Genomic DNA, 11,421 nt, shown 5'->3' on the forward strand with positions numbered 1-11,421 from the left:
AGAGATTGGTAGGTAAATGTTTGAAAGGTGATTGGGGGCACTGAAGACTTGATTTCTAATCTTTGCCAATTACTGTGGTATAAAAACATCTAGTATGGCCAATTCCAAGCTACCAACATAACCCGAATGCAGAGTTGGGGAGTGACATCACAACTGATGGTCTAAAGCTTCTGTGAGCAAGCTCCAGCATTCCTTTGGTTGGATTGGCCAGTATGGGGTGTTTTCAGCCTCAGTGAGGTGAGGAAAGAGATCCTGTGGAAGACTGGATCATCAGGGCCCGCCATGGGTTGCTGGAGCCAAGAGGAATGAGTAAGAAGATTGGGAAGAGGAGGGAAGAACAGAGTCAGCCTCCCCACATAATATGAGACCCTGGTGTGGTGAGGAGAACAGCCACTTGGCTCATCCTGTGTTCTTGGCATCTAGCAGAGGAAGAGGCATTCACATGCAGGAAAGGGCTGAAGCAGGTCACCTGAGTCAACAGGATGATGTAACCATGTGGCCTGGCACATGCCATAGGAGGCCAGTGGTGAGGAGAGGGTCTCTGCATTAAGTGTCTGCAGCAGGGATGGGAATCTGGGACTTGATGAAAGTCCAAAATACTAAGACTAGTGAGAGCCTTCTTTTCCATTATTGGAAAGAGGTAGGGATGCAAAGAATGAGAAAATGAATCTGAAACTTATAGGGTTAGATTGGAATTCGAAGTGTTGCTGGGAACTCATGCTTTTAAGTGGATAGATATGGCTAGGCATATACTATATAATACATTGTACAGCTGTATATGAGTTTGAGTATGTACTGTATGTATGTGCAAACACCTGTGTGTCTATATCTGTGTGTATAGATTCCTGGGAGGTCCTAACAGTAGCAGCATCCTAGTGATACTGAGATGGCTACTGCCAGTGGTTTTGTTTTTGTTGTTTTTTTCCCAGCTGTTCATTTTCCTGTGGTGTTGAGGATGGGAACAAGGGCTTCACAGAAGCTAGGCAAGCACTCTGCCACTGATTTGTAGCTTTAGACCTCTTTTTAAAATCTTTCATTTTGAGGCAGCATCTTGCTAAATTGCTGAGGCTGGCCTTGAACTCCTGTGATGGGTGATGTCGCTCTGTATGCTGTGAATGTGTTGCTCTGATTGGTTGATAAATAAAATGCTGATTGGCCAGTAGCCAGGCAGGAAGTATAGGTGGGATAAGCAGACAAGGAGAATGATGGGAACAGGAAGGCTGAGTCAGGAGATGCCAGCCAGACACAGAGGAACAAGATGTGAAGGCAGAACTGAGGAAAAAGTACCAAGCCATGTGGCTAAACATAGATTAAGAACTATGTGTTAATTTAAGCATAAGAGCTAGTCAGTAATAAGCCTGAGCAAATGGCCATACAGTTCATAAATAATATTAGCCTGTGTGTGTGTTTATTTGGGTCTGAGTGGCTGCAGGACCAGTGGGTGAGAGAGATTTGTCCTGACTTCGGGCCAAACAGGACACAGGAAAACTTTCAGCTACACTCCTGAAGCTGAAGGTAGCCTTGAATTAATGATCCTCCTCTTTCAGCCTTCCAAGGCACTGAGATGAATGGGCTGTACCACCAGACCTAGGACTAATGCCAATTCTTGCTTTACCAGTCTCCACTGAACAGAGTCAGGGTTTCTGGGGGAAATATCTGACACTGAGACTGGAGCATGGAAGGTTCAGGATGAGTCTGTGACATCTTGTTGTGCCCAAAGTTAAGGATGGTCTCAAAAAATGATGGAAATGTGATTAAAGGACTTCACCCACTTGAAGGGCCTCCTTAAGGTCAGCAGCAGGTCCTAATCCATGGGACCAAATGGGAATCCATGAATCAGTATCAGAGAGAGAGGTGAAGACAAAGATGATGATGAAGGTGGATAGAAAGATGACAGGTAGACAAATAGATAGAGGGTAGGTAGAAGGTAGATAGATAGATAGATAGATAGATAGATAGATAGATAGATGATAGATAGAATGATAGATAGATAGATAGATGATAAATAGATGATAGATGATAGCTAAATAGATAGATGATTGATAGATAGATGATAGGTGATAGATAGATAGATAGATAGATAATAGATAGATAGATAGATGATTGATAGATAGATAGATGATAGATAGATAGATAGATAGATAGATAGATAGATAGATAGATGATAGATAGTTGACAAAAAGAAAGATAGATGATATATATGATAGGTTAAAACATATAAATAGATTATAGATAAATAGATGCTAGAAAAATAACAGATACAGGATAGGTAAATAGATAATAGAAAGACATATAGATGATGGATATAGATGATAGAAATAGATGATATATATACATATATACATGATAGATATTAGAAACATAGATCAATGATACATACATACATACATATAAGATAGACAGACAGACAGATAGATAGATAGATAGGTAGATAGATAGACAGATAGACAGACAGACAGATAGATAAATAGACAGAGAGAGCATAGAGATTTTCTTCCAACAGGTTAAATAAGCAGAATGGTGGCCCCAAAGACGTAGGTGTGCTAACTCCCATGACCTATGAATATATGACTTTGCACTGTAAAAGGGACTTTGCATATGTAATTAAGTTAGAGGGCTTCGGGTGGAAATTTTATGCTAGGTTATTCACATGGGCCCCGTGTGGTCACAGAGTCCTTCAAAAAGCAAGCGCGAGAGTCAGATTCAGAAGACGCAACAGTGGAAGCAGAGGTTAGAGGGGGCAGAGACACTGTGCTGTTCACTCAGAGATGGAGAGGGGATGCAGATGCCCTTCTGGAATCTGGGAAGGCCCAAGAGAAGGCGCATAGCCTGCGACACCTGCTGTTAGCCTAGTGAAACTGATGTAATTTGACCACACAGAGTTGTAAAATATTAACTGTATATTATTTTCAAGAACTAAGTTACAAAGGTTTGTTACAACAATAATAGGATATGATACAAAACAGGACATGAGTACCAGTTTTTGCCGACAGAGAAACGGAGAAACTAGGAAGCAACTACAAAATCCCTTCGGATAATGGATATAATAATAATTACTTCAGGAAGGATCTGCCAGCTGGGGCTGGGTGGCCCACGGCTATACCAGAGCACTTGAAAACCTGAAGCAAGATAAAAAAAAAAAAAAAAAATGAAGGCTAGACTGGCTATGTAGTAAGGCTTTGTCACAGAAAGAGACAGAGACAGAGAGAGAAAGACAGGGGGACAGAGATGGAGAAAAGAAATGAGGACAGGAAAAGACAGCCCTGTTATGAAATCAGTGGGTCAGATTTGATTTTTTAAAAGATGGGGTATTTAAGCCAGGTGCACTCCTTAGATCCCAACTCTCAGGAAACAGAGGCAGATGGATCTCTGGGAGTTAGAGGCCAGCTTAGTGTACACATCAAGTTTCAGGCCAGCCAGAGCTACACAGTGATAGCTTATTTCAAAATAAAAAGAAATGTGATATTTTAGTCACTTGGTGTTTCATTTCTGATTTCAAAGGCATCACTGGAAGTGGAAAGGGCTTGACAAGTGCCACCTTATCAAGTAACTGTAGTTCATCTCCTCAGTGACGACACATCCAAGTGTGCGCCACTGCACAGACTATAATGAAGGAGAGTAGAGACATGTGACAGGGGTGGCGCAGAAAGCCTGCTCCTGGACCTTTGGTTACTAAGAGGGACATTAGAGCTGGGCACCAGCACTCGGGAGGCAGAGGCAGGCAGATCTCTGAGTTCCAGGCCAGCCTGGTCTACAAAGTGAGTTCCAGGACAGCAAGAACTAAACAGAGAAACCCTGGGTTGAGAAAGCAAAAAAAAAAAAAAAAAAAAAAAGGACATTAGAGTAATGGAGAGACCTAAGGGTACACTGTTCCTTTCTGATTCTAACTATAGTGTGTTTTGCTTATAGAGGAGAATGACCTTGTTTACAGAAATTATTAGCCAAAGAATTTGGGGGTAATAAGATATTCTGTCAGAAGTTTACTCTCAAGTAGGAAAAAACAAGTTTCTTGGTGTGGCAAGGGGTTCATGAGGCCACAACCTTTCCTGGGGAGCTATTGGTAGTTAATGGATGCTGGAGAAGGGAGAGACATTTCCTACAGTGGTGTAGCGACTGGTTAGTTGTCCATGCTCCCATAAGTCCCCTCACTCATGTTCCTATAAGCAGCCCTAACCCAAAACTCACTGGTTCACACACACAAAAGAACATGAAGCTACAACTATCTAGAAAGAGGAAGGCCATTAGCAGAAGTAGGCGGGTCAAGAGAGGATGGGGGGGCATATGGTCAAACTATGTTACATGTATGTATAATGAAACAATGATACTTGTTCCGCTGGAAGCTCCACCTCAGCCCCCCTCCTCCCTCTCCAAACCCTGCCCCTCAGAAAGCTCACCAAGCAGAGGCTCCTCCCCTGGAGCTGCTCAAGACTTCACTGACAGTGTATTTAAGCTTCTGTCCATAGACCTGCCACGTGATTTCTCCTCCCTTCTGGGCCTCACTCCTGGGGGCTTGGGAGTCACCCCAGAGTGCTTTGCTCATTAAATCCAGATTTTAATTCAACTTGATCTGGCTTATTACATCATCGGAGAATCCTACAACAGGAGATTCAAAAATACTTATCAATACTCCTTTTTTGTTGTTGTTTTTTGTTTTGGTTTTGGTTTTCCGAGACAGGATTTCTCTGTGTAACAGCCCTAGCTGTCCTGGAACTCGCTTTGTAGACCAGGCTGGCCTCAGATTTATGTAGATTCTCCTGTCTTTGCCTCCTGAGTGCTGGGACTGAAAGTCACCACACCTGAAACTCATTATGTGTAATTAGTATATCCTAATTTAAAAAGCTTTTTAAAAAGAAGTAATGGTGAGGTACCTCGGTTAGTAAAGTGCTTGCCATATAAACACGAGGACCTGTGTTCAGAAGCCCAGCATCCACATAAAAAAACAAGCTAGGTGGTTTAACCTCAGAACTCGCAGGGGCAGGGGCAGAGACAGATGGATCTCTGGAGCTCACTGGCCAGTCGATCTAGCAAAATTGATAGGCTCTATGTTCAGTGAGAGAGCTAGAGGTTAGAGGAACTGAGGAAGGCGTCCTACACACACGTACGCATGGACCTGTACTTGCACATGCACGTAGGCAAACACCCATACTCTGCTGTGGAATAGTCCTTCTGTACACTGTGAAAATGTGTTGCTTTCATTGTAAATAAAAAGCTGGTTGGCCCATAGCTAGGCAGGATTTGGGGGGCAGAGAGAATGATGGGAAGAAGAAGAGCAGTGTCTCAGGAGTCGAGAGAGTTGCAGAGAGAAGCAAGGTGAACGTGCCATGTTGAAAGAAGGTACCGCTGCATGGCAGAGGGTGGATAAGAAAGATGGGTTAATTTAAAATGTAAGCATTAGCTAGTAACCAGCCTGAGCATTTATAATTAATAGTAAGTCTCTGAGTGGTTATTTGGAATTGACTGATGGGACAGAAACGTCCACCTACAATACTCCATACACACACGCACACACACACAAACTTTCTTAAGAGGAAAAAAGGTATTTCTACTATATTTGTAACTTGTTTGTGTACATAATTATTTAAAAAGATGCAAAGATGACACAGAGATGAAGAGGTCTGGCTGTTCTCCTGAGGACCCAGGTTTTATTCCTAGCAACCATGTGGTGGTTTGCAGTGGTCTATAGCTCTAACTCCAGGGGAAACAATGCCCTCTTCTGGCCTTTCTGAGCACCAAACACATTCATGAAACACTGATATTGGCATTTCTACTTCTTCGCCACTGGAAACAATGTTGCATCCTCCTCTTTGTGTCCATATTTCTGTAGAAAATTCCGGCAACTGCTGGATCAAGCTATGGACCTGATACTTTGTTTAACACTGGCATTGTGGCTCCCAAAGACTGTCCCTTCAATTTCCTTCCAGTAGAGAGAGTTCGCACACACTCTTATCTAAATGAAGCGTTTTCAAAGAGTAAACTATGGTATACTGTTATTCCATGGCCCTTCCTTACTAGGAAATTTGATCATATGTTCATCTGTATTTCTTCTGACTGTCAGTACCCCTCACACATTTCCTCTCTGACTGGCCTTTTGCTATAGATGAACAGAATTTTACATGCAGTCTGCTGGCGAGCAGGGCAAGCCTTTGGCAGTCTGACAGCCCACTTATAAAATAAACACACAGACGCTTATATTATTTAAAAAATGTATGGCTGTGGCAGGCTACTAGCTCTCTAGTTCTTACATCTTAAATTAACACATTTCTATAAATCTATACCTGGCCACGTGGCTCATGGCTTACCAGCATCTTCACATGCTGCTTGTCATGGTGGCGGCTGGCAGTGTCTCCCACTCAGCCTTCCACTTCCCAGAATTCTCCTCTCTCCTTGTCCCACCTATACTTCCTGCCTGGCCACTGGCCAATCAGTGTTTTATTTATACAGAACGATATCCACAGCACTCTCTTTCCTGTGCTGCGTGCTATAACTCTTGCCTTGGCTTTCAAACAAATTTTGAGGCTTCCAGGATTCCAGAACCCGCACCATAAACACCCAGAATTCTCAATCACCAGCTGCACCTTGCTTTGTTTTGTTTTGTTTTCCTGTCTGGTATTGATTAATTAAAGCCTATATTCTCTGTTATTGTCACCAGATTTAGGGAACAAAGGAAGGAAGATAAAGACAAACACTGGGAGCTGGAGAGATGGCTCAATGATTGAGGGGACATACTGCTCTTGCAGAGGACCCAAGTTCAATTCCCAGCATCATATAGTGCAGCTCACTACATTCCAGCCAGGACATCCAATGTCCTCCTCTGACCTCCATGAGTACTGTACGCATGTGCACATAACCCACAGCAGTCACACATATACATAATTTAAAATACACAAATACACAAATAAATAAAGATTTTAAAGACAAATACTAACCAGAGTGTCCTCAAACAGGAGGCCCACTCTTTTTTCTACTGGTCTCTGAGGACATGTTCAAACGCAAGCTTTCAAGTAACATAGAAGAAGAGTGGATTCTCTCTCTCAAAAGGAAGGCAGCACAAATACCAAGAGTTGCTAATAGGCATATGTGGATTTTACACAAAAAAAAGAAAGGTAAAAGTCATTCACTCCCAAAGGCAACAGCCACGACATGCTTAAGTGATAAGACTAATCAATTATTAAAGAAACGCCTTCTCCATTAGTTTTTAATTAAATGTGAGCATCCCCGGGGCACTGACAGGGAGTCCAAAGCTCAATTTTTCCAAATGATGGTGAATTTAACCTCAGGATTAGAACATCAAATATTAAAGCTGAGCGTGTAACTAGAAATCTGCATGAGCGCGCAGGAAATCGTTTGATGATTGAGAGAATTCACAGTAGTATTGGATGTCTCAGAAAGGCAACCCATTTGAATATATGAATATTTCTTTTTTTTTTTTTCTTTTCAGAAATAAGCCCTTGATACTGCTGAAGATAGTTTCCCCTAGAAACGAGCTTCAAAGCTCTTGAGGAAGAGACAGTAAGCCTGAAGGATCTGATGCTAAGGTGCCTTAGAGACTGCACGTGAGTGAGCCAAGCCTGACGCTTCCTTACAAGGATGCTGGCTGGGGGCAGAGTCTATCAGAGCAAGGATGAGAGAGAGAGACACAAAAGAGTGTGTTGTGTGATATTTTGTTTGTGTTCTGACAAATAAAGCTTGCTTGGAGTCAGAGGGCAGAGCTAGCCATTAGTTAACCATAGAGGTCTGGAGGTCTATACAGAAAGGAGACAGGAAGTGATAAGTTGGGGCAAAGAGGGGTTTGGTCCTTTGGGATGGAGGAATAGAAGAGGTATGAGGTTACTGGTGGCTGCTCCTGGTTCTCTGATCTTTCAGGTTCTTACCCCAATATTTGACTCCTGATTTTTCATTGATAAAGATTAATTAGAATAACACATCAGAAGAGTATTAATGCCTATGAACATGACCTGTGTGTCCAGTAGGACCACCTACCCTGGAATGGAGAAGACTCAGCAGGACCTGTGTTGTTTATCTAGCATGGGAAGCAGTGAAATATGGAGTAGCCATGTGAGCAGGGTAGGGACAAACATGTCACCTCAAAGCCAGAGGAGAGTATAGGCACATGCTACAGGAAACAGGGACCACCAACCCTCAACAAATCACTCAGCATTCTCCAGAAAGCAGAACTAATCCAATATAAATAGAACAATATTTAAGAAACAGTTTATATCACAGCTCATATGCTTGTAGATCCTGGGAGGTCAAATCCCTACAGAGAGGACAGGCAGGCTGGAGCCCCGGAGAAGGACTGATGTTGTAGTTCAAATCCAAAGGCATCTGTTGCCTAAATTCCTTCTTCCCCAGATCTTGGTCTCACCGATATCTCAGGAGGACTTCAAACTGACTGGATGAGGCCCACACACATTGTGGAGGCTAATCCACTTCATTCAAAATCAGTTTGTTTAAGTGTTCCTGTCACTGAAAGAACACCTTCTTGGAGCTGAGGAGATTGCTCAATCTGTACCATAGTTGCTGAGCAAGCAGGAGGACCTGAATTCAACCCCCAGCACCCACGTAAAAATCCGGGTATACTGGAGTACGCCTGGAATAGCAGTACTGTGAAGTCGAGACAGGAGGATCCCTGGAGTTTGCTGGTGGGCCACTTCAGCCAAATTGGTGAGCTCAGGGTTTAATTAAACACCCTGTGTCAAAAGATAAGGCAGAAGACACCAGATATCAACCTCTGGCATATACATACAACAACTTCACACGTACACATATAGCAACAAAGGCCAGGTTCACAGAAACATCTAGAATGGTGTTGGACGAGGGCATACCCAAGACGATACATAAACATTGTGATCACCTTCCTCTTGAGCCCGTCCTGTCATTGAGGACATCTGAGACTTGGAGGCCTGTGTCACCTGAGATTATGAAGCCAGCAAAGGAAGGCTACTTGTTTTCTGTTGTTAGTGCATGGAAAGTAACCAAGCTGTGTTAAAAGTCAACACCGCTAACTCAGACCACGACAGGAACAGGCCTAGCAAGTTGACTGGAAACAAATCCTGCTCTTGTTGCTGAAGCCCATCCCTTAAGCCTTGGTCCTCAAGGTGCCACAAGACAAAGAAGCCATACTGTAGGCTTTCTTTGTTTTGTTTTGTTTTTGGGTTTTTTGTTTGTTTGTTTGTTTGTTTTTATTGCAGAAGGAGAAACGATCAAAGCTCCCCATTTTTCCTTTTCCTTGAAAGAGCAAAGACTTAGTCTGAACTCTCTGGGCTTCACATTTCTTCTGAAGCAAATGCTTCTGGGAAGAAAAAAAAATATGTGTTTCTGAGATCAAAAGGTGACATTGGGACACCCGACAGGAATGTAGTTTTCTGTTTATAAAGGATTTGGCTGAGAGCAAGTTTGGCCGGAGTAGAGTGGACCCTGTATATAGGAGGGCTTTGTATGTGTGAATTCAACTACAGGTCAAAAATGTGGCCTCCAGTGGCTGTATCTGTACTGCACATGTACACAGTCCTTTTCCTTCTCTTTATTCCTTAGGATTTACATGTTAACAATGGCTTAAACAGCATTTGAATAATCCTCTTGTACACTGTAAAGATTTGCCACTTGAATTGGTTTAATAAAACGCTAATTGGCCAGTAGCCAGGCAGGAAATATAGGTGGGCCAATCAAACTAAGGATGATGGGAAAGAGAAAGGCGGAGTCAGGATTTGCCAGCCAGACACAGAGGGAGCATGAAATAAATGAGCTATACTCATAAAGGTACCACCACATGGTAAAGCATAAATAGAAATATGGGTTAATTTATATGTATGAGTTAGCTAGTAACAAGCCTGAGTTATCGGCCAAGCATTTATAATTCATATAAGCCTCTGTGTATTTATTTGGGACTAAGTGGTCAGGACAGGAAACGTCTGTCTACATGTTTGCATTGTATGAGGTATTATATATAATCTAAAGAAGATTGTATGCACACAGGAGTATATGAATAGATTGCATACTCACATTCCAGGCCATTTGGATAAGAAGGAACTTGAGTATCAGCAGAGTTCTTAGCTCTGGGGATCTTCTAACCAATCCCCATTGAACATCAACAAATGACTATCCTTTCTGTTATGGTTCAAACAGGAAATGTCCCCCATAGGCTCATGTGTTTGAACACATGGTCCCCAGATGGTGGTGCTGTTACGGAAGGTAATGGAATCTTTAGGGTGTGGAGCTTTACTGGAGGAAGTACATCACTGGACACGGGCTTTGAGGGGTTTTGTTGTTATTGTTGTTTTTGTTTTTTTTGGGGGGGAGGGCATTCAAGACAGGGTTTCTCTGTATCCCTGGCTGTCCTGGAACTCACTCTGTAAACCAGACTGGCCTTGAACTCAGGTCCACCTGCCTCTGCCTCCTGAGTGCTGGGATTAGAGGTGTGCACCACCACCACCCAACAGCCTCTAAGGTTCTATAGCCCTGATTCTACTTCCTGTAGAGCATGTTTGGAGAACAACTTGCTTGCAGTACGTTTTATAGTCTATAGAACTGTTGACTGCAATTTTTACTTTTCCTTTAGCTCTGGGCCCAGAATGAGCTGAAGTGGTGTTGGGGGGCTGGGCTTCTGTAGCACACATACCATCTGTCCAGCCTTCTTGTCTTGGGGAGACTTTTGTTCTCTGGTAGCTCTAAGAAGGCTGTCAATCATGTGGGTTCTTTTTTTTTTTTCCACTCTGAATATCACAAGAGTTTATTTAGCAAAAAGTTTCGTATGAAAATGTACATGACCCAATTCTACACCCCAATCAAACAGTCCTTAGAGGAAGGATGTGGACTCCTCTGCTGACCAGCCATTGTTTAGACTCTTTCCAAGGCTTCTAACATGATGATGCTGTTTCCTCGTATGACCACCATGCCGATGTTTTGCTGCCCACTAGTTGCCATCTCCACACACTCATCAATCACAAGATTCACAAAGGGATCAGAGCCCCGTAGTATTCCTTGTACGTGTCGGCCACCATTTAACTTCAATGATAACTTCTTGTCCATAAATTTCTTCAGCTCGGGAGGGTGGGCCTTGCTCATGGCGACACTTCAGCGGGCTTGGTACGGTGGAAAAAAGCTTATATGGGTTCTCTTGACCCTGTGCAAGTGAGTATGTGACTCACGCTAGCCAATCTACATGCTCTCTTCCATTGAAACTGTGATGGGGGGTGTGTGTGTGTCGTGTGACCTAGGTTGATGCCTGAGCTGTTTCTAGAATTGATATAAATGTGGAAGAAGAAAATCTTCCTCCTTTATATTTGGAGATGTCATTTTTATCTTCTTTCTTAAACAAATATGCAGGAGTGCTCCCCTGACCATTCCACCCAGAACTTCAGAGTGTGACCCTATTAAGAAATAGAGTCTCAGAGGAAATAATTCGTTAAGGATTATGACATG

The 11,421-nt window shown here is 42.8% G+C and overlaps 1 protein-coding gene across 1 annotated transcript; it reads right to left on the minus strand.

The window, feature by feature from the left end:
* Positions 1-10,713: 10,713 nt before the first annotated feature.
* On the minus strand, positions 10,714-11,080 carry LOC131894650 (small nuclear ribonucleoprotein G-like). The gene has a single exon (XM_059244959.1). It carries the CDS (start codon positions 11,062-11,064, stop codon positions 10,837-10,839), a length of 228 nt encoding a protein of 75 aa, XP_059100942.1. The 5' UTR covers positions 11,065-11,080; the 3' UTR covers positions 10,714-10,836.
* Between the last annotated feature and the right edge of the window lie 341 nt (positions 11,081-11,421).

Source organism: Peromyscus eremicus, chromosome 17 (genome assembly GCF_949786415.1).
Source record: "Peromyscus eremicus chromosome 17, PerEre_H2_v1, whole genome shotgun sequence".
Classification (NCBI taxonomy): domain Eukaryota; kingdom Metazoa; phylum Chordata; class Mammalia; order Rodentia; family Cricetidae; genus Peromyscus; species Peromyscus eremicus.